The following is a 24,270-nucleotide window of genomic DNA, read 5'->3' on the forward strand; positions in this document are numbered from 1 at the left end:
GTCATGTGTGGCCATTATACAGTATGGAGCATCATGTGCAGCCAGTATACAGTATGGAGCATCATGTGTGGCCATTATACAGTATGGAGCGTCATGTGAGGTCATTATACAGTATGGAGCGTCATGTGTGGCCATTATACAGTATGGAGCATCATGTGAGGTCATTATACAGTATGGAGCGTCATGTGTGGCCATTATACAGTATGGAGCATCATGTGCAGCCAGTATACAGTATGGAGCATCATGTGCGGCCATTATACAGTATGGAGCATCATGTGCGGCCATTATACAGTATGGAGCATCATGTGGGGTCATTATACAGTATGGAGCATCATGTGCGGCCATTACATAGTATGGAGCATCATGTTCGGCCATTATACAGTATGGAGCATCATGTGCAGTCATTATACAGTATGCAGCATCATGTGCGGTCATTATACAGTATGGAGCATCATGTGCGGCCATTATATAGTATGGAGCATCATGTGCGGCCATTATACAGTATGGAGCATCATGTGCGGTCATTATACAGTATGGAGCATCATGTGCGGTCATTATACAGTATGGAGCATCATGTGCGGCCATTATACAGTATGCATGCGGTCATTATACAGTATGGAGTATCATGTGCGGTCATTATACAGTATGGAGCATCATGTGCGGCCATTATACAGTATGCATGCGGTCATTATACAGTATGGAGCGTCATGTGAGGTCATTATACAGTATGGAGCATCATGTGCGGCCATTATACAGTATGGAGCGTCATGTGAGGTCATTATACAGTATGGAGCGTCATGTGTGGCCATTATACAGTATGGAGCGTCATGTGAGGTCATTATACAGTATGGAGCATCATGTGAGGTCATTATACAGTATGGAGCGTCATGTGTGGCCATTATACAGTATGGAGCATCATGTGAGGTCATTATACAGTATGGAGCGTCATGTGTGGCCATTATACAGTATGGAGCATCATGTGCAGCCAGTATACAGTATGGAGCATCATGTGCGGCCATTATACAGTATGGAGCATCATGTGCGGCCATTATACAGTATGGAGCATCATGTGGGGTCATTATACAGTATGGAGCATCATGTGCGGCCATTATATAGTATGGAGCATCATGTGCGGCCATTATACAGTATGGAGCATCATGTGCAGTCATTATACAGTATGCAGCATCATGTGCGGTCATTATACAGTATGGAGCATCATGTGCAGCCATTATATAGTATGGAGCATCATGTGCGGTCATTATACAGTATGGAGCATCATGTGCGGTCATTATACAGTATGGAGCATCATGTGCGGCCATTATACAGTATGCATGCGGTCATTATACAGTATGGAGTATCATGTGCGGTCATTATACAGTATGGAGCATCATGTGCGGCCATTATACAGTATGCATGCGGTCATTATACAGTATGGAGCGTCATGTGAGGTCATTATACAGTATGGAGCATCATGTGCGGCCATTATACAGTATGGGGCATCATGTGCGGTCATTATACAGTATGGAGCATCATGTGCAGTCATTATACAGTATGGAGCATCATGTGCGGTCATTATACAGTATGGAGCATCATGTGCGGCCATTATACAGTATGCATGCGGTCATTATACAGTATGGAGCGTCATGTGGTCATTATACAGTATGGAGCATCATGTGCGGCCATTATACAGTATGGGGCATCATGTGCGGTCATTATACAGTATGGAGCATCATGTGCAGTCATTATACAATATGGAGCATCATGCGCGGTCATTATACAGTATGGAGCATTATGTGCGGTCATTATACAATATGGAGCATCATGTGTGGTCATTATACAATATGGAGCATCATGTGCAGCCAGTATACAGTATGGAGCATCATGTGCGGTCATTATACAGTATGGAGCATCATGTGCGGTCATTATACAGTATGGAGCATCATGTGCGGCCATTATACAGTATGCATGCGGTCATTATACAGTATGGAGTATCATGTGCGGTCATTATACAGTATGGAGCATCATGTGCGGCCATTATACAGTATGCATGCGGTCATTATACAGTATGGAGCGTCATGTGAGGTCATTATACAGTATGGAGCGTCATGTGTGGCCATTATACAGTATGGAGCATCATGTGAGGTCATTATACAGTATGGAGCGTCATGTGTGGCCATTATACAGTATGGAGCATCATGTGCAGCCAGTATACAGTATGGAGCATCATGTGTGGCCATTATACAGTATGGAGCGTCATGTGAGGTCATTATACAGTATGGAGCGTCATGTGTGGCCATTATACAGTATGGAGCATCATGTGAGGTCATTATACAGTATGGAGCGTCATGTGTGGCCATTATACAGTATGGAGCATCATGTGCGGCCATTATACAGTATGGAGCATCATGTGCGGCCATTATACAGTATGGAGCATCATGTGGGGTCATTATACAGTATGGAGCATCATGTGCGGCCATTATATAGTATGGAGCATCATGTGCGGCCATTATACAGTATGGAGCATCATGTGCAGTCATTATACAGTATGCAGCATCATGTGCGGTCATTATACAGTATGGAGCATCATGTGCGGCCATTATATAGTATGGAGCATCATGTGCGGCCATTATACAGTATGGAGCATCATGTGCGGTCATTATACAGTATGGAGCATCATGTGCGGTCATTATACAGTATGGAGCATCATGTGCGGCCATTATACAGTATGCATGCGGTCATTATACAGTATGGAGTATCATGTGCGGTCATTATACAGTATGGAGCATCATGTGCGGCCATTATACAGTATGCATGCGGTCATTATACAGTATGGAGCGTCATGTGAGGTCATTATACAGTATGGAGCATCATGTGCGGCCATTATACAGTATGGAGCGTCATGTGAGGTCATTATACAGTATGGAGCGTCATGTGTGGCCATTATACAGTATGGAGCGTCATGTGAGGTCATTATACAGTATGGAGCATCATGTGAGGTCATTATACAGTATGGAGCATCATGTGCGGCCATTATACAGTATGGGGCATCATGTGCGGTCATTATACAGTATGGAGCAGTGTGGCCATATTTTTTGTTTATAACTATTGTATATGAAACAGTGTGATCAGCAGTGCTAAATGGGTGTGGTTGGGACGTGGATATGGGTGTGACTAATTATGAATGGGTGTGGCCAGAGGCGTGGCCTAAAATTTGCCGCGGCGCGCTTTGCGCGCCACAAACTTTGTCCCTCTTTCCCATCTTCAAAAGTTGGGAGGTATGGTCTGCGAATGGCCACCAGCAGGGGCCTGGCCAAGCGTACAGGGGGTTAGACCACTTCTATCCCTGCCGTGTGCGCTCTGTGCCACTAATGACAGCTGACTTCTTCCTTCCCGCCCATATCTCCACACACAATTTCATCTCATCCCCAGTAATGCAGCACCGCCGCCATCTTGCCGTCGGAGCCTGCTTTTATCCTCGCAGCAGTGACGTCATCGGCTGCTCCATCAGGGCTGTTTGCATATCACATGCCGATTGGCGGATTACTAAAAAATGGGTGTGGCCAACATGCAGGAAGGAGTTCTTCTGGGTTACCGTATATCTCCTTCACTTCCGGTACGCACCGTAATCTTCTGTGAGGGAGCGACACAGTGCGGCGCTGTACCGGATTACACGGTACAGCCGCGAGGTACGTGGTCACACCCCAGTCTCACGGGCTCAGCCGTCAGCTGCAGGCGTCAGTGCGGGAGTCTGTGTGTGGGAGCCGCGCTACACCGGGGCCTATTGCTTGTAGCCGCTGATGTTCAGCCTCAGTGTACACATGACAGCAATAACAGCACAAAGCCTGGCTCCTGCAGTCACGTGTCTCTGGAGGTCACATGATCTGTAGTCACTACTATGGTATCTGAAGTAAATGTACAGGAGCCAATAAAAGCTGCAGCTGCCTATAGGGTGTGAGGGCTCAGCCTGTGGGCTCATGTCATACCTGCAAATGGTTAAAGTGTTAGTTTTCCGCCTCCATCTGGTAGCGGACACATTGCTGACCGCTGGGGGTCTGACCACTGGGACCCCAGCGATGCCACGACCAGTTGTCCGCCACTGATAGCCTCACATACAGCGAGTCTTTGTAGGCAGGCGCATGCTCGTCTTTTCTGGGCTATTTCAGGTGGCGTTTTGGGGAGGACTGGCGTTAAAAATAAGTGGCGTACAGCTGACACCCATGGGAATGGCGGCCGCCTGGCACCGCTATTCCATTATTCCCAATGGCTGTTTTAAAATGACAAAGTGGGAATAAGGTCCCATACTGGCAGTCGTTAAGGGGTTAATACGATTAAGAAGTCTAGGGGTAAACATTTCGGTAAGGCCCCGTACACACAGGAGTATTTGTAAACCAAAACCAGGGCTGTGGAGTCTGAGTCGGTATAAAATGGACCGACTCCTAAAATATGTAATACATTGGGTACAGTAGTTCAGTGCAGGATGTGCTGTAAATGTTTCCATAATAATTATTTGGAAAGTTCTGAAATGTCCTATACGGTAAGGGTCTGCTCTGTTCCTGATCTAAGGATCTCGGCTTTTAGTGGAGATGAATCTGTGCTGCACTTTATGCACATGCTCAGTAGTGACCAGTGCTGGGGAGTCGGGATGAGCAAATTTGTGTCCCTCCTTATTCGGCAGGCTATAGCGCTTACTGAATAAGCTGCAGAGGGAACCCGGATACCTGCAGCCCTCAGGCTGATGGGCGCCGCAGCTGCATGTGTCGCGGCTGTGTCACTGTCACAACACAGGCATGGAGAGCTTGATGCGTGATTGTTCATAGACCCTGCGCCGCCCTAATGATAGGAAGCGAGTGGCTGCTGAGAAGCTCTAACCTCACGTTCTCCCTGCAGCTGCACTTCCTAAAATACAGCTACACATGTTTAAATTGTATATTTACCTGCAGATTATCACTGTGGTTGCAACTAAACACTGTTTTTTTTTTTGTTCTTTTTGCAGGCAGGTTCCATTATGTCACAGTTTTTACACTTTTGACAAAGAACATTAAAATATGAATGATAAAGACTTATCCCCCCAAACCTATAAATGTTCTGTAAATAAATAAATAAATAAATAATGGAAAACCGCATGAGCCAGATACACAAAGTGAACCATTGTGTTGGGGGATTAGATCTGCAACTGATCATCATCTCCCTCCTTGAGTGGAAAAAAGAGCCCTTCCTAAGTCTGACAGAGTGTATCTACCCTGAAATCTGTAAGAGGGGGTGATAACATGTAGCAAAGTCCCTGTTTGTCCCTCCATCACTGGAAGACGTGAGCCCCCCCATACACATTAGACTATTGGCCAAAGCCATTGTCATTGGCGGGTTCAGTCTATATTGGTCTAATGTGTATGGGGGCTGGAGGCTTTATAGGAGGACAGACAAAAGCAGATATCATTTTTTTTTCTTGATTGTAAATGATATTCACCATCATTGTCCTTCTCCTCTATGCACAGGGAAGTGATTTTGTACTTTCAGCCTTCTGTAGGTGTCATGTTTGCTATGAACGTGCCTAATAATGGTCCCGTCTCAATAGTTCAGGATTGTACACAAAGTATGGTCAATATCTAGATCTATCTAGACCAGTGGTCCTTAACCTTTTACCATGCGAGCCACATCCAGTGCACTCCAACACACACCGTAGTGGCACCCAGAACTCTCATTAGCAGTTTACTGACAACCTAATCTTCCCCACAGAAATCACACTGAGATCTTCCGCCCCCTCCCTTATCAGCCGTATACTTATATCCATTGGGTTATCGCTGTACACCCGTTCCATATTCTTACATCAAGCACTTGCTCCACACTATTGTGTCCAGCTTTAAACATCTTCTAAATGGCCTATCTCCAGCTTACCCTATTTATCACGCCCTTTCCCCTCAGTATATGCACACCCTGGTCTGTTCTGTGCAGGGCTGCTCACTAGAGTCACCATCTCTAGACCTGCTCTTCATAGCGTTTTGCTCCATCAGGTGCTGATGCACCAAGTTGTCAGACAGGTGCAAGCCACACCATGGACCGGTGAGCCACATGTGGCTCCTAAGCCACGAGTTGGGGAGCCCTGATCTAGACTATGACCGTGCGTATGTCTCCCGATTGTCTCTATATACATTGTGTGTTATTGATTATGGTTCTTTTTCTACCAGGTTAGGACAAGTCTACTATGATGGAAAGCACGGCTGTTCTGCTTGAGTCCAAATCCTTGCCTGTCCGCCTTATGAATGAAATGCACCAACTTCGCATCCATGGTCATTTATGTGATGTGACCGTGATAATAGAACATCAGGGGTCCAGAGTAGAGTTCACTGGCCACAAATCTGTCCTCGCTGCCTCCAGCAAGTACTTTAAGGAAGTATTTATGAATGAGACTGATGGTGGTGGCACCATTGTGCTAAATGAGATATCCACTACTGACTTCTCCTCATTCCTGGAGTTTGTGTATACAGCGAGGATAGAAGTGTTTGAAGACCAAGTGCAACGGATGATTGATATTGCCGACAAACTGAAATGTGCTGACCTTGCAGAAACTTGCATGCAGCATAAAAAGCAGCTGGATGATTCGGTTTGGTTGGACTTGCAAAATATTGTTGAATCACAAGAAACTGACGAAGACATGCAAGAACTGGCAAACTCTGTCCAGGAGATCCAAAACAAGGAAGAGGTCCTAGCAACCATTAATACCACCAGCTTTCCTAATCCTCCTGAGGGAAAAAGTGTAAGTGAATTATGTCCAGGGTCTACCACAGATGATGGAAATAATTCTGAGGAAGCACAAGATCCCTCAATATTTCCGAACTCCAAATCAAGAAGGTCAAGTGGCCGCCTGGCCGGCAAAAAAGCTGTTGTCGAAATTCCAAAGAAAAAGTACACGCGTCGTCTGAGAGAGCAGCAGGATAGTGAAGAAGTAATTTCCTTGTTGAATGGTCTAGGTAATGAAGGAAACTCATGTAATGAAGAGCCCATGGATGAGCAGACGGACTGTAGTATAAAGGCAGAAGATGATGAAGACAGTCCGTGTGAATTAGATGAGGCTGATAAAAAATCTGATGAAGAAAGACACAAAACTGGTGACTGCTTTACATGCGCCATCTGTGGGGAGAACTTCACAGATGAAGAAACTTACTTGAAGCACTCCAAAGAGAATCATGGCGGCTCTGAAGAGATTTTTCTCTGTGAGATTTGCAATCAGACATTTGCAAACAGGTGTAATTTGAAAAGCCATCAACGTCACGTGCACAGCAGCGACCGTCAGTTTCCATGTGAACTTTGTGGTAAAAAGTTTAAAAGGAAAAAAGACATCAAGAGGCACATTCTGCAGGTCCACGAGGGCGGAGGAGAAAGACATTTCTGTCATCTGTGTGGGAAGGGATTGAGCTCCAAGACTGCGCTGAGGCTCCATGAGAGAACGCATACAGGGGACAAACCGTTCGACTGTAGCCAGTGTGACGCCAAGTTTTCCCAGACGTCCGCTCTGAAAACGCACATGAGGTAGGCGCTGGCCTTGCATCAACGATTGCTATACTAGTAAATACAAGGAAGTCTTTGCCGAATTTTGGAAAGTCTTCTATATGCTTTTCCTTGTACTGGAAGTACATGCACTGCTGTCTTTATTTTATCCTATTTATGTTACCTTTGTTTCATAAATGGGCGCTTCCAAAATCACGGCATGTCATGTGGTGATCAGTGAGACCTTCCGCGATCAGACACTAGTGATGAGCGAGTGTACTCGTTGCTCGGGTTTTCCCGAGCCATCTCAGGTGACCTCCCAGTATTTATGACTGCTCAGGGATTTAGTTTTCATCGCGGCAGCTGAATGATTTACAGCTATTAGCCAGGCTGAGTACATGTGGGGGTTGCCTGGTTGCTAGGGAATCCCCACATGTAATGAAGCTGGCTAATAGCTGTAAATCATTCTGCTGCGGTGATGAAAACGAAAACTCCAAACAGTCATAAATACTCGGAGGTCACCCGAGCGTTCTCTGGAACACCCGAGCAACGAGTACACTCGCTCCTCACTATCAGACACATATGACTTACCCTGTGACAGGGTGTGATTATGGGAACAACCCCCTAAACCATAAAGGGGTTTAATTGTCAAACTTCTGTCAATATCTGACCACTGGGACTCCCAAATGAGGAATCCAAGTGCTCTGCTCTTCACATTCACAGAGTTGTACTTTATTTCACCAATGCGTGTTCCCTGTGTGTAGTAAAATACTGATAGGCTTACATTAAGGGCGCCTGCTGATGAGCATATGAAGAATCTTCCGAGTTCATCCAGTAAACTCGGACGACTTATTTTTCTAATTTTCATAATTCATGTGCCGTCCGTGAATCGTCTTTTTTATGTCCTGGTGACGTCCGTGTACTATCCGTTTGCATTAAATCATGTGCATGATTACATACAGATTCCCAGGTTTGTATTCAAAATCTTTCTGTAAAAATCGGATACCATGCTAATGGCACAAATGGGATCCGATTATTTTTTTTACCCACACTCATTGACTTGAACAGCTGAGTATCGTCTGAGACTCGGATGAAAGGAGTGTGTGCTGTGATTTTTGTTTTTCTTAAGGACAGTCGGACCGAGAAAAAGATCGTTCATCTTAACAACCCTACTGAATTACATGAATAGATATGCTGTCCATTTGCTATTCAATTAAAAATCGGATGTCTGATTTATACGCTCATCTGTACACACCCTAAGGCTAGGTTCCCATTGCGTTAATGGGATAGCGCTAACGGACAGCGTTGCACGGCGAAATTAACGCCGTGCACCGCGTCCGTTAGCGCTCCCATTGCCAGCAATGTTAGAGCGCATTGCTAGCGCGTGTCATTTTCGGCACGCGCTAGCGATGTGCCGGTCTTTTGTAGCGCGCCTCGGACGTTGCTTGCGTCCAGAGGTCCGTTCCCCGCTCTCGCAGATCGGGGATCTGCGAGAGCGGGGACGTTAACGCGACCCCTGAACGCGGCCCCGAAAAAGACATTGCGTTAGCGCAATCCGCTAGCGCTCGCGCTAAACGGATTGCACTAACGCAATCTGAACCTAGCCTAAGAGAGATAGTAACAGCTGTGACTTGTGGCCAGTCAGAGATATACGGTCACAACATGGCCGAGAGGGACCGGAGCGGCAACTGAAACAGTAGAAGACAGTCATCAGCAGGTATCGTATTTTCAGGACCAGAAGACACCCCTAAATATAATGGGCGTCTTAATAGTAACTTGGTGAGGGGCGACGGTGAGCAGGGTCGCTGTTTCAGGAGCCTGGGGCCCGCAGCATTGCCCTACTCCTGCCGCCGGCCTCCTGAAACAGCGACCCTGCCTCCTGTGACCATGCTCCACCGCAGCTGCCCACCTGGTAAGCTACCTTCAGGTTATAAGACGCACCCCCATTTTCCTCCCAAATTTTTTGGGGAAAAAAGTGCATCTTATAATCCAAAAAATACGGTATTTTACTGCACACATGAAACATACATTACTGATACCTATCTGATGGAGAAATAAAAAAACAAAAAACCCAGGAGTGGTAGAATGTTTTAACAGCCAGGTTCTCTTACAGCTAATTTTGTATCATCCATTTTAAAGGGGTTATCCAGAACAATTTAATTTTTTTTAATTTACTATGGCCGTAAAATCTAACTGGCTGGTACTTGCTAATTAGCTGTAAGTTCTGCCAAGCGTCAGCTAGGTGGTCATCGACTGCTCTTCCCAGTGATTCAGCTGCTCAATTTCAACACAGCAGCTCTTCCTCTTCCGGGCTGCTCTACCGACTGGTAGCATCATGCTGATCAACAGCTGGCTCCCCGCAGTTAGACAGCGGGGAGCTGGCAGTCAGTAACATGACATTACCACTCACACCCCATTAACTGAGCAGATAACTGAGCAGAGTAGAAGAGAAGCCGCTGCTCTATCGATCGTGACTTCAGCGGAAGCCACAGAAATGCCGGCAGGAGCGGTCTGTTACCGCTCGGTCCCGACAGAGATTGGTGTCAGATACTACAGACAGGCAGTTAGCAACTACCGTACCTGTCCGTTAATTCTTAGGCCAATACTAAAAAAAAAATCCCTTTTAACCTTTGTGTTGCAATAACCATTTTCATTCAAATTACAATATGAATTATAAAATGGAAACTATTATGTTCCCCTACCTTCATCTTCACACCTGACAATTTACAGTCATTGGAGCCACCTTGCAACTTTGGAACCAACATACAAATATTTAGGGACTATCTAAAGGCTTGGGGATTGTATGATGGCGGGGGTCTGACTGCTGGAACTTCCATTAATCCAGAGAATTGGGGTCCCATGTAGTGCACATGCATGACCACCACTCCACATACTACTGTAGGACTATGGGACAGTGGTAGCTTTGCATGTGACCACTAATTCGATACACAGTGAATGCAGTGGTGGTTATTTGTGATGAGTGAATGTGCTCGGATAACGGTGTTTACCAAGTATCTTGGACGTGTTCGGATAATATGTTCGAGTTTCCACAGCTGCATATTTTGTGGCTGTTAGACAGCTGCAAGACATGGATATTGCCTAACAAACGGGCAATTCCTGCATGTGTTGAGGCTGCCTAACAGCCATGAGACTTGCAGTCACGGGGACTCGAACATATTATCCAAACACGCCGAAGATACTCACTCTGCTGACACCCGAGCATGCTTGGTTAACACGTTATCGGAGCACGTTCGCTCATCACATAGAGATACTGCTTTATTCAGAAGGGGGTTATACCAACAACACTTATTTATCCCAGCCAATGGGACCCCCACCAATAATGAGAACAGTGGTCCCATTGGTTGGGAAAGATAAGTGTTGTTATTGGGATAACCCTTTAACTTCACTTTAGAAAATGAAGTATGTAAAGCGTATTTGTCATTTGTTAAATGGGTTGGCCACTACCAGAACAACCCTCTTCTCATTCCCCACTTTTGGCCCCGATAAAATGAAAGAATATACTCCCATTTTGTGCTGGCACTGTTCTGGTGGTGTTGGCACTCGTGGTCCCGGGGCTCTTGTGCGGTTGCATGACATGTGGTGCCCTGCGCCCCATCAGTGCTGGTGTCACTGTCTCGGCCTTCAGACAAATCGACCATGAAGACGAAGTCCGGGCAGAAGCTCATCTGACTTCCTCTTTATGTTCACTTTGACAGAAGGTGGGGACAGTGACGTCAGCGTGATCGGACGCCGGGCATCACGTGCCATGCAACCTCACGAGAGTCCTGGGATTGCCAATGCCAACACGGGAGGTGAGTATAATACACAGGACCCCATGCTTTTCTTGATGTGTAATATTTTATATATCCATATATAATCTTAATTTTCTATTTATTTTCCTTACCACACAGAATCCACACTGGAGAGAAACCCTTTGTCTGTGGGGAGTGCGGAGCTAAATTCACACAGAATCATATGCTCATTTATCATAAAAGGTGTCACACAGGTAACAAATATCCACTATTACTGATAATCTTTATATGGTGCCAACATATTCCGCAGCGATGTAAAACTGGAATAGTAACATACAGGTAAAGTAAAAAATGATAATAGCAGCAGATCTTTTATAAAAATGGACGCAGATAACACTGGGTCTAATCTGTGTATACTGTAGACACACAGCATGCTCACAACTATTCTGTTGAGTGAAGGGGTTTTCTCATGTTCCCATCTTAGGGAGTGCACTGCTCCTCTACCTCCCGGTATCCTGCCTGACTAGGAGCGGTGCTCTCTTGACAAATGACCGTTCAGGCTTCCATGTACTTCGGCGGTGCACAGTCTCTGTATGGAGCAGACTCGGGAGCTGACACTGCTCCTTGCACCGTGGCTGACAGCCCTGTTACATAGCCGGGACTCAAATGCAACTGAGGCGATTGAGTTAGGTAACTCCAATAGAATTAGTTTAACCCCATAAATTCTTCAATCATGATAGTGGCATTTAAGAGTCTTTAACATGGCTGTCGTCAGTTCTGACACCCATGGGCACCTCATGTGATATAATCGGGGGAGGGTGCCGACTGGTTGCCGTGCCTGCTATACGAAATGTACTAGGAAGCACAGCCTGTGGAGGACAGCGATTTCACAGTACAGTATATAACTATGTATTGCAGTGTTATAATATTGGCAGTAACATGACTGTAGGTTCCTTAAAGGGAAAATTTAAAAAAATATATATATATTTTTTTAAATATAACCCCCCCTCCACCCAAAATACAAATTTATATCTATCCTCTTTTCCCCAAAAGCAAAATGTAAAAAAAAACAATATTTGATAGTATGCGTAATCGCATAAATTATCAGGCAGCATGGTGGCTCAGTGGTTAGCACTGAAGCTTTGTAGCACTGGGGTCCTGGGTTGATATCCCACCAAGGACAACATCAGCAAGGAGTTTATATGTTCTCCTCGTGTTTGCGTGGGTTTCCTCTGGATTCTCCCATTTCCTCCCACACTCCAAAGACATACTGATGGGGAATCTAGATTGTGAGCCCCTATGGGGACAGTAATGACGATGTCTGTAAAGTGATGTGAAACTAATGGCGCAAAATGAAGTTGTAAAATAGATATCATCTAATTTATTATTATTTATCTCATAAGGTGAATACTGAGACGCAAAAATTCAAAACACCAGAGCTGACTTATTGTGCTTACCGCAATTCCCCCCCAAAAAATGCAAAAAAAAGGATCAAAATGTCATGTACCCCAAAATGGTATCAAGAAGCACTTTAGCTCGACGCTCAAAAAAAAAAACCTCTCACACAGGTTCATCAATCAAAAAATTTAAAAAGTTACGGGTCTAAGAAAATGGCAACACAAACCAAATTGTGTATGTATTTTTATTTATTTATTTATTTATTTATTTATTTTGCGAAGTTTACATTTTTTTCTAAGCACTAAAATATAAAAAAGAACCTTATAAGTTTAATATCACCATAATTGTGCTGACATGGAGAATCCTATTACCAGGTAATTGTTTACAGCCCAATATATGCCGTAAAGGCAAAACAATGGCTTATTATTATTATTATTTTTTTTTTTTTTTTTTTCTTCTCATTTTTCTGTATTAAAACAAATGGTGTCATTCAAAACTACCAACTTCTCTCGCAAAAAGTTATGGCTCTTGGAAGCAGGGAAGGAAAAACCAGAAGCGCATAAACTAAAAAGATTGCCTGAATCTTAAACTCCTTGTCTGATTAAACTCGATCAATGAGCCCTTTTTTTCTGTCCCAAGACCATGATCACATCATATTTTTGCTTTACATTTTGGCTTGTACACATGGAAAGCTCCTGATGCTTCCATTGTCGTACAGAGGCCACTGACTGGTCAATATATGTTGGCATTCTAAAAAAAAAAAAAAAAGACACAATTAATAGATGACATTAGGCAGGCTTCATTAATATATGTATTGAAAGAGTATCATCAGAATATGTTAAAAAATATGTCCGAGTGGCCTGTCTGCCACATAGACCCGTGGTAGTAAAACGACTCCAGATACATGGAATATAACACTATAAACACAGAGCCAACATGTCTGTTACAAAATATAAATGCTTCTTTATTAAATCGTAACAACAATGAATGTAGGCAATCACATCTATTTCATTAAAAAAAGGCCAGAAATTAATAAAAAGACTCAGGTACTAGGGCTAGGGGCCCCCTGAGGAAGCCCACGCGAAACGCGCATCGGGGCTGCGGGTCAGGTGTCACACAGGGGTAGATGTGATTGCCCACATTGTTATGATTTAATAAAGAAACATTTATATTTTATTAATAGACTATGTTGGCTCAGTGTTTATAGTGTTCTATTAATACATGTATGTAATAGAAGCATGTGTGTGAACAGCTCCATAGTGATCTGTTGTTTTCTCTCCCGCTGGTACTGACATAGGAGAGAGGCCTTTCATGTGTGAGACCTGTGGGAAAAGCTTCGCCTCCAAAGAATATCTAAAGCATCACAATCGCATCCATACCGGAGCCAAGCCGTTTAGGTGTGATATCTGCTTCAGGACGTTCGCGCAGAGGAATTCTCTGTACCAGCATAATAAAGTGCACACCGGTAACACAAGTCTATCATCTGTCTGGGAGGAACCTGGTTATGACAGTAGTGTCTCTTCAGTTGTCGTTTCAGATGAGTTTCAGAATAATCTGTGTATGAGGATTTATGTTGTTTCTGGTCATTATATGACTTGTATCTGCATTTTTCACCAATTTTCCCCTCTGCAGGTTTTATCTCTAATTTTCACTGGGGGAAGACTAGGTTGTGTGATGTCTCCAATATACAGTACACAGAAAAGAGGAGATCTGCTCCCCGATCTCTTTGTAGCAGATTTGGCATCGGCAGCAGCATGGAGGCAATAACCAGAGAAAGAGGGCTAAATATCCTCCAAAAATTGATACAACAGAAAAAGGGGTAGCAGTGTTTACCTGCCCAGATAATGCAGTGGACCCATGTGGTAAAGATGGTGGCAAGACAGGTGCAAAATACTGATAAGATAACTACTCACAGCCGACCAATTCATGGAGGGGGTGATCGCTCAGTATGTGATTGCACAAAAGTGGCCTGTATAGGGCGCTGGTCACATGCAGGTAATGCACAGTATCTGGTTTACAACCTATAAGTGACACCCAGACTATTTGATCAGGCGATCTGGCCAGCACTATCTAAATGCATCCCATGTGGACACCCCAATATACAAGACCTAACGTGCTGGGCCTTTGTTTGGAGACCTGGGCAGGTAGGCACTGCTGCCCCTTTTCCAGGACGTCATCCTGACAGCACTATGGAGGACGTCCTCCTCCCCCTTGCTGGGACAGGAAACACACGAGAGTTCAAAAGGTCCGGTCCCACCCCCATTCCTCAGTGTTTTTCCTGTCCCTGCAAGGGACGCACGAGAGAAGCTGCGCAGCTTACCGGAGCTCAGGGGGATCGTGCGGCTTGCCAAATCCTTCCCCCTGTCAAGAGGCTCAGGGCAGAAACCCTCCAGAGGGGGGTCCCTCTGCTCCAAAGACCAGCAGCCGCTCCTCCCGGTGGGGGGGCTCTCGGCTGCGGACGCGGTTCCCGAGGTCGGCAGCATCCAGCAGCGTGAACGCCGGGCTCTGACTCTTCCGGCGGAAGTTCCGGGGACCGCGTCACTTCCGGTTTGCGGCATCCGTTACCGTCACTTCCGGTAACGCTGGATGTACAGGGGAGGCGTGCGTTCCAGCGTGGATCTCAGGTATCGTAGCGCTTTGGCAGACGCTGCAGCGGCAAGGAACCTGACACTCTGGAACCATGGAGAGCATGCCACCTGAGGATGGGGTAAGTGCGCAGAGCACAAAACTCCCCTAGCACCCTGGTAATTGGCAGCCACCCTGTTACTTTCTCTATCTTATATCGTTTAAGGATAAGGGAACCCCAGCCGTCCCCCCTGGTCAAGTTAAGAGATCCGGAAAGGCCTCTGGGAAGTCCAGTAGATGTCCATTATGTAATGCAAAACTCCCGGACACCCATGGCAAAACCTTATGTGCGGATTGCACATCCAAGGTTATGAGAGAGGAGCAGCCCACCTTATTATCTGAGATGAGGTCCTTAATCAGAGAAGAGGTCCAGGCTTCCCTAGCTACCATGGTGGAAAAGCCCAGCCCCATGCCCAGTCGCAAAAGGGCCAGGCGGGAGCCGGAATATACTTCCGATGACAGGTCTGACTCTGAAGACCTCGTCTCTGAGGAAGAGGGCGAGCTTCCCTCTGGAAGCCAGGACCATCAGAGGAAGTACCTTTTCCAGGCGGAGGACACGAATGAGCTGGTGCAAGCGGTGCGATGCACCATGCAAGTAGAAGAGACATCTAAGCCGCAATCCAGGCAGGACTTGATGTTTGGGGGACTTATGTCACGTCGGCAGACAGTCTTCCCGGTTAGTGAGCATATCAAGGCCATGGTGAGTGGAAGGAGGCGGAACGTCGGCTGACATTGTCTAAAGATTTTAAGGCGCGCCTACCCTTTGAGCCGGATGATGTTAAACTATGGGACGAGATTCCCAAGGTGGATGTCCCGGTGGCGAAGGTCGCCAAAAAGACAGCTATCCCATTCGAGGACTCATCGACCTTGCGCGATCCGATGGATCGTAAGGCGGACATGTTGCTAAAGAGAGCCTGGGAGTCTTCCGCGGCTCTAATTAAGACCAATATTGCAGCTACCTCGGTAGCCCGATCTATGCACCTTTGGATGGGTCAATTAGAGGAGCATCTCTCTAAGGCTACGTTCACATTAGCGTTAAGCTAATGTGCGTCGGGTTTGCGTCGGCGACGCAGCGGCGACGCATGCGTCATGCGCCCCTATACTTAACATGGGGGACGCATGCGTTTTTTTTTGTTGCGTTGTGCGACACATGCGTCTTTTTTGCCGCAAGCGTCGGACCAAGAAAACGCAACAAGTTGCATTTTTCTTGCATCCGATTTTCGGCAAAAACCGACGCATGCGTCGCAAAACGCAGCGTTTTTGCGTGCATTTTGACGCGTTTTTGCGTGCGTTGCGTCGCCGACGCAGCGGCGCACAACGCTAGTGTGAACGTAGCCTAATAAGACCCCAAGGTCAGAGATCCTAAACTCTCTCCCCATAATGAAATCTGCTACCGTGTTTCCCCGAAAGTAAGACCCTGTCTTACATTAATTTTACCCCAAAAAGTCCCACCCGGTCTTACTTTCGGGGGAGGCCTTACATTAGCTGCCGAAATACGTTACCAACGTGTGGTGTCCTCCCCCAGATCTTGCGTAGTTTTCCGTTGGTGGCGTAGTGGTGTGCGCATGTCCAAGGTTCCAAATCCTCTGCCAGGGGATTGAAAATTGCAGCGATGTCCGTTATTCCTTCGGTGGTCGGTGGGCGCGGCCATCTTGCTTTGGCCGCGCGTGCGCAGAAGCGGCGCTCTGCTGGCCGCGGCGCTCTGCTGGCCGCGGCTTCAGGAAAATGGCCGCCGCGATATCCATCTGCACACGCGCGGCATCCCGCGTCCAAGACAAAATTGTGTTCAATCCCCTTCTCAGGTGCAAGGGTGTTTGGTCCTTCCCTCGATACTATCTTAGAGTCGGCTTCAGACAAGAAAAAAGGGTTCCCAGAGGACAAGCCTAAAAGGCCTCAGTCCTTTCGGAGAGGGTTTCCCTTTAGAAGACAGTCCGACTACAGGTCCGACTTCAGAGGGGGAAGGTCCAATAGAGGGTTTAATAGGGGTTCCCGTGGCCACGGTAGTAAGAACAGGAGTTTCTTCTTCAGCCCCTCCTCTAAATCTAAATCGCAATGACGCCACTCTTATAAGGGGAAGGCTTCGCCATTTCGCGGTAAACTGGAGCAGAGTCACTCAAAATCGATCGGTCCTTCGCACTGTGTCAGATGGCTACAGTATAGAGTTCTACTCCCCTCCACCAGACAGGTACATCGTACCTACGGTGGTTATGCAAGACTCTCCCATGTTAAAAGACTTAATGGACATGCTTTCCTCAAGAGTCATAATACCAGTACCACCGCTAGAGGAAGGCCAGGGACACTACTCTTCCCTGTTCTCCATAACAAAACCGTCAGGCGACTCACGCACAATTGTAAATTTGAAACCCCTGAATGCCTGGGTCAGGTACAAGAGGTTTCGTATGGAGTCCATCCGTTCTGCAATCCTTCTCATAGATCAGAACGCGGTAATGTGCAGTCTCGACTTGAAGAGTGCCTATTATCAGGTCCCTGTCCACCATCTATCTCAGAGGCTTCTGAGGTTCGCGGTAGTTCTGCCGTCCGGGACCTGTCACTACCAGTTCCAGTGCCTGCCGTTTGGACTTGCCTCAGCACCTCGCGTATTTACAAAGCTGGTGTCGGAGATAGTGGCTTTCTTAAGAAACCAGGGGATTATAATAGTCCCATATCTCGACGACTTCCTCCTGATAGCAAGAACACCAGAGATCCTATCGGATCACAGGAACCGAACCATCGCGGTAATGGAACACTTGGGATGGATCATAAACTGGCAGAAATCAGACCTGATTCCGGAGCACAAAAAAGTCTTCCTGGGTGTCTGTCTGGATTCTGCAAACAGAATATCCCTACTACCCGAATCCAAGCTGGAGGCAATACAGATTCAGATCAGACTCCTACTAGAACGCAGAGTCTCAATAAGGATGGCCATGAGAGTGCTAGGCCTAATGACGGCATGCATTCCATGCGCAAGATGGGCACAGTTCCATTCAAGACCACTACAGAGCTTAATCCTCTCCAAGTGGGACCGTCGTCAGTCTTCTCTGGCAGTACTTTATATCTACCAGATCCAGTACGAAGATCTCTCCTTTGGTGGACAGACCCAGAGAAACTAAGAATGGGAGTACTATGGACTACCGATCCCTACGTAGTAGTTACTACAGACGCCAGCGCCTGGGGCTGGGGAGCTCACTTAGAAGGGAGGATCCTCCAGGGACGATGGCCTCCAGACGTCGCTCGCAACTCATCCAACTTCAGAGAGCTGTATGCCGTCTGGGAAGCCCTGAGAAGAAATCATCGCACTCTGGAGAATCGTCACGTCAGGGTATTGTCCGACAACGTGACAACCGTTTCCTTTCTAAAACACCAAGGAGGCCCAAGACACCATCTTCTCCAGGAGCTGGCGGGGAGAATATTTAGCTGGGCAGAAAGGTCGATCCTCTCCATCTCTGCAATCCACTTAGAAGGCTCCCAGAACGTCATAGCGGATTACTTGAGCAGAAGAGTGTTTGCAACAGAGTGGGAACTCAACCAGGACATCTTCCAGGAGCTGTGCCGGCGTTGGGGCACTCCCAGTATAGACCTCTTCGCAAACAGGAGAAACTCGAAGGTCTCAAGGTTCTTCTCGCTGAACCCTCGAGATCTCCCGGAAGGGATACATGGTCTAAGTCAGAGTTGGACGGAGCCCCTCTCATATGCTTTCCCTCCTCTAGCTCTAATCCCGGCTGTTCTCAGGAAGATCAAGGAAGAACAGGCTCGAGTAATTTTGGTAGTTCCATACTGGCCAAGAAGGAGTTGGTTTTCCCTTCTGGTAGACCTGGCGATAGAGAGTCCAGTGGAGCTCCCTCACAGACCAGATGTAATCCACCAGGGCCCAGTGTACCATCCGGACCCAGAGAAGCTACATCTCTCAGCCTGGATCCTGAAAGGAACATCCTGAAGGCAAGAGGCCTGTCTGACCAGGTCATATCCACTATCAAGGCTAGTAGGAAGCCGGTCACGTCAGCAATCTATTTGAAGATCTGGAGGCGTTTCTGTCTGGAGGGTGGCAGGTCTGAGGTTGCGGCAGGCACTCCCGACTTACCCAGAATTCTGGATTTTCTGCAGGCTGGGTTCGATAAAGGGCTAAGGCCGAGCACCTTGAAGGTGCAGATCTCGGCACTTGGCTCCTTTCTAGACTATCCCCTGGCAACACACCCTTGGATAGTTAGATTTATCAGAGCCACCCAAAGGTTGCGCCCCACCATTAGACAATTATCTCCTCCTTGGGACCTTAACCTTGTCCTGAGATTCCTCTGCAAAAATAATTACGCCTCGGCAGATAACATGTCCATTTCGGCCCTGACACGTAAAACGGCATTCCTAGTGGCGATCACCACGGCTAAGAGGGTGGGGGAAATTCAAGCCCTGTGCACACGGGACCCGTACCTCCAGATTAGAGACGATAGTGTGGTCCTTAAACTAGATCCCTCGTTCATTCCTAAAGTAGGAACTCTAAAAAATAGGAATCAGGAGATAGTGTTACCATCCTTTTGCTGTAACCCTTCCAATTCTAAAGAGGAAGCTCTGCATTCCCTGGATGTCAGACAGGCGGTCATCGACTACCTGTCAGCCACCAACCCATGGCGCATCGACCCAAATCTGTTTATTTTGTTCGGCGGTAAAAATAGGGGAAAAAAGGCCTCTAAGGCCTCCATTGCCCGATGGATCACATCCGTGATCTCCGAGGTCTACCAGTCGGAGGGCATCCCTCCTCCAAAGGGTCTCCATGCACACTCTACTAGAGGGATGGCTACTTCTTGGGCTGAGAGGGCAGGCGCCTCTCTAGAGCAGATTTGTAAGGCCGCTACATGGGCTAGTGCGAATACCTTTTGCAGACATTATAAACTTGATGTCCTGTCCGGTCAGCATACTGCATTTGGGAGAAAGGTTCTCCAAGCGGTAATCCCACCCTGAGGAGGTGCTTTGGTACTCTCCATAGTGCTGTCAGGATGACGTCCTGGAAAATAGGTATTAAGCTTACCGTTAATTATGTTTCCAGGAGTCCATCCTGACAGCACGGGTAATTCCCTCCCTGTTAATATAATTATGCTTTTGTAATATAAACCTGACATGTCTGTAGTATGTTCCTAACATATGATGTAATATGTTCCTAATACATGGTGTTATGTTCTTTACCATTAAATATAATTTTTTTGCATCTCCCTTGAGGCGGTTCTTGTTACAACACTGAGGAATGGGGGTGGGACCGGACCTTTTGAACTCTCGTGTGTTTCCTGTCCCAGCAAGGGGGAGGACGTCCTCCATAGTGCTGTCAGGATGGACTCCTGGAAACATAATTAACGGTAAGCTTAATACCTATTTTTCTTCTAAGACCATAACCAGCCGTGTAAGTGTGAAGCCGGTGTGCTGTTAATTCCACAGTCTGGACTGCTGTTAGGACCTGCCTCTTATAATTGCCACCCACGATGGTCAGAGGCACGTCCTTGCTGCAGCACAGTCATTACCTGTTGAGTATGGGGCACTCCATACATGCACTTCTGACTTGCGTCGTACATGTACGCCGCTTGTCGTGAAGGGGTTAAAGTATGATTGTGTTTGGCATGAACTCTCATTGATGAATAGGGGGCCATGGGCTTTTCTTATAAGTGTTTTCGATAGACATCTGGTACAAAACACGTTGAAGTCCCAAAAATTTTGCACAACCCGAGGTTACGGTGGTTTCGCACCAGTTTCACCCAGTTCTGCCATAATGGGCTGGTCGGAGGTGTGACCCAACAGCTCATTAATTCATGATATACCTTACACCATTCCCTGACTAGAGGAAGATTTAAGGTGAGGAGCACATGCCACTTTTCTCTTTCTTGAGCTCTTTTGATTCTACCCCCCCTCATCAAGGCCGGTGTGAATAATGATGGTAATAATGAATCGGGGCTATGCTATGTGTGGTTTTTTTTTTATATTTGTATTCTGTGCTTACATTATTATATGCACAATGACTTTTTTGCTGTTAAAGGGGCTACCCTCATAAATCATAAATCTTTCTTAAAGGGTAAACTATTTCCTGTCCAGTGTTGATAGATTAAGATCACTGTTACGTGGAGGGGAGACCCTGAGCTGGAACCAGGGAGGGTGAGTAATGCAATTTATTTTTTTTAAAACAAGCTGCAGTCGGGGGACACAGGTTTTCTGAAACTGGAAAACCTCTTTAAAGTAATGTCTCGTAAAGGCCGCTCCTTTCCTCACAAAGCATGGAGTATAAATGTGCAGCCTCTGCTGTGGCTAGCTCTAGGTTCCCTATATCATATTAATATGTTCTATGTAAGACACTTTGTGCTAGATCCATACCTTTGTCAACTCCCTAACTAAGATGTTACGCACATTTGGATTTTAGAGATTTTTGTTAGCATTTTTCATGCTGTAGCTTTATCTTTAGGAGTTATGCACCCCAGGTTCTGCTTGGATAGTCTTTTTGAGTCAGAAACATGGATATTAAGACAATTCTACCTAAAATTATGCTTTTTCACAAAGTGCAAGATTCCTGGTTTTGTCAAGTATATAGGAATAGGGTAAGACAGATACCCAGGTCACTGAGGAGTCAAATTTACATTCTGCCTATAGAAATCCATGGAAACAGAAGCAGAGTGTTGGGCGGGGGAAACCAGAGGGAGAGAAACAAACAGACTCTGATGCTGCTTTCCAGTAAGTGTTTTAGTTCATTCAGAGCTGGATTCACAGCTACACAGTGCTTCGGTATAATCTCCTCCATGCTGCTTCTAAGCCTGTGGTACAGACAGTGGAGCAGGATCTCTGCTTCTTCTCTGCTGTTTATTGAAGACATTATAGCAGGTGGTTCTCACGCCCATCAGCTCAAAAGCATTTGAGGATTAGAACTGGAGCCTGCCTAGGGAAAAATTGGTAAAAATGTAGGATACTAGTCACATAATGCAGCAAATAATGTTATTTCTCGTGTACATACTTATAGCAGGTTATCCTGAAAAGTCATTTGAAAAGGGATGTAAGCTTAAAGGAGACTTATTTACAGCAATGTGTCATTGTGGGTAATTCTGTATAATATTCTTCTTCTTAGGAGAACGTCCATATTGTTGTAATCAATGTGGAAAGCAGTTTACTCAGCTGAACGCACTGCAGCGGCACAAACGGATCCACACAGGAGAGAAGCCATTCATGTGCATCGCATGTCAACGGACCTTTACTGACAAGTCCACCCTCCGCAGGCACACCTCAGTAAGACCTTTCTTCTTCTGTGTGGACCACCATAACCGTATGTAGGGGCCATTGATGGCCTGTGACTCTTTTTTGCACCCTGAAGATTTGCCATTTTGTTTTCCTTCTTTCAGTAGCCAAAACTAATATTGATTCCAGGAAAATCAACTTTGTAAGTTCCCTTATGTTTTCCTTTCTGTTTAGGTTACACTTCTGATTTCCAGTTAGGGCAGCGTAGTATCAGGACAAGTCCACTTTAAATTGTAAATTGGACATTCACTCCACAATTGGCTGCGTTCTTTATACGTTTCTCTGCATTGTTGAAAAAGGGGTCTGTTCCTTTTACCCCGTCACTCTTCTCTACAGCCTGTGTGTGGCTGGTATTGCAGCTCGGCCTTATTTGAATGAATGGGAAGAGCTTTATTTTCGGATACATTTGTGTACTGTAGCCCTTTGTTATGGGGACAAATCAAGGAACCTCGTTTGTAAGACCGGTGCTGCGCTGTGACTCTGGCCCCCATATAGGTTACCTTATGAAAGATGAACTGTGACAAGCAAGACGGCAATTGTCAGAGCATGTTGGATCATTTTGCAGTATTTTGTGGGCTGCAATGTGACCTCCTTCACCTGCATTTAGGCTCAATCACATGACCTTATTTTCGGTCCGAGTGCTGTCTGTGATGAAAAATGGATCTCACTTGGACCAATGTCATTCAGTGGGGCAATGAAGATGAGCATTTTTTTTTTTTGTCACTGACCGAATCTGCATGTGACAAAAAATCATGGCGTGCCCTTGTTTGTACCATAAATCAGACTCTTCCCCCCCACCCCCCCAATTCAAGTCCATGGGAGGGTAAAAAAAAACAAAAAAATTGGATGCCATATAGATCCCCAGCATCTGATTTTTATGGATACATTGTAATCTTGTAACATAGGAAACTGTATCTGTAAATGGGTTTGTAAATGATTAATAGCTGCTACTGTAAAAACGGGTTTCACTTTTGTGGATGAAAATCTGACCCTTTTTTTTTTTTTCCTAAATGCACTTGTGTGAACCAGAACAGCGTGTAAGGACAGCGTGCACTTTGGTCACGCGATCAGTACGGCCAAAGTCACCATGTAGTCCAAGCTCAAAACGAAGAACTCCTGTTCATGTTCTCGTGGATTATGACCTTCTCACTGGTGATGTGATCCCCTCTATGAGCTCTTATAGTTTTTTCTTATGTATTATTTATTACAGATCCATGATAAAAATACACCCTGGAAATCCTTCCTTGTTGTTCTGGATCCAAAAGCAGAAGAAGGGCATAAATCAGATCTCACTGAAGATGATGGCGAAGAATCCCCAAAGCCTGCAGAGAAGCTGACTTATCCAGAAAATGGTCACTACCAGAACCTGACTGTGGTGCCAGGAACTGTGGAGTTATTACAAGAAAACAATGCTACCTCTATTCTAGGCAGTAAGACGGACTGCACCATAATACCTCAAGAAGTGTATATAGCCACAACGCTGAGCCACCTGACTGTCCTCCATGCACAGTCTGAATCCATACAGGCAATGGTCAACCTAGAGTGATCCACTCATGACTGCTGCAAGTAGATGGGGACGAGGTGACCGTGGCATGGACAAGAAGAGTCCCAGCACCAGTCTTAGTATTTTACCTGTGTAGGATACATGAACCGTTTGTCACCGAGGGAAGGCTCCATTATTTTTGTATACAAACTATTTTAGTTGTTAGTTCATTATCCTAAATGTCGTCTCCATCTGCTATAAATTTACATTCCAACCGGT

The 24,270-nt window shown here is 46.0% G+C and overlaps 1 protein-coding gene across 2 annotated transcripts; it reads left to right on the forward strand.

Moving 5' to 3' along the window:
* Window positions 1-3,530: 3,530 nt before the first annotated feature.
* GZF1 (GDNF inducible zinc finger protein 1) lies at window positions 3,531-24,270 on the forward strand. 2 transcript variants are annotated; one of them, XM_077282673.1, is made up of 6 exons: window positions 3,531-3,613; window positions 6,183-7,524; window positions 11,394-11,488; window positions 13,930-14,097; window positions 22,342-22,499; window positions 23,719-24,270. In XM_077282673.1, exons 2-6 carry the CDS (start codon window positions 6,200-6,202, stop codon window positions 24,052-24,054), a joined length of 2,082 nt encoding a protein of 693 aa, XP_077138788.1. In that variant the 5' UTR covers window positions 3,531-3,613; window positions 6,183-6,199; the 3' UTR covers window positions 24,055-24,270. The 2 variants fall into 2 exon arrangements, with proteins under 2 accessions (XP_077138788.1, XP_077138787.1); XM_077282672.1 differs by having other exon boundaries at window positions 3,562-3,686.

This window comes from Ranitomeya variabilis, chromosome 2, assembly GCF_051348905.1.
Source record: "Ranitomeya variabilis isolate aRanVar5 chromosome 2, aRanVar5.hap1, whole genome shotgun sequence".
Lineage (NCBI taxonomy): Eukaryota > Metazoa > Chordata > Amphibia > Anura > Dendrobatidae > Ranitomeya > Ranitomeya variabilis.

Bases quoted from the DNA above. Each gene is read 5' to 3' on its own strand.
- GZF1 (XM_077282673.1), top strand. From the start codon at position 6,200: ATGATGGAAAGCACGGCTGTTCTGCTTGAGTCCAAATCCTTGCCTGTC. The intron at 11,489-13,929 runs GTAACAAATATC...GTACTGACATAG, and splicing joins TCATAAAAGGTGTCACACAG to GAGAGAGGCCTTTCATGTGT. The intron at 14,098-22,341 runs GTAACACAAGTC...TCTTCTTCTTAG, and splicing joins GCATAATAAAGTGCACACCG to GAGAACGTCCATATTGTTGT.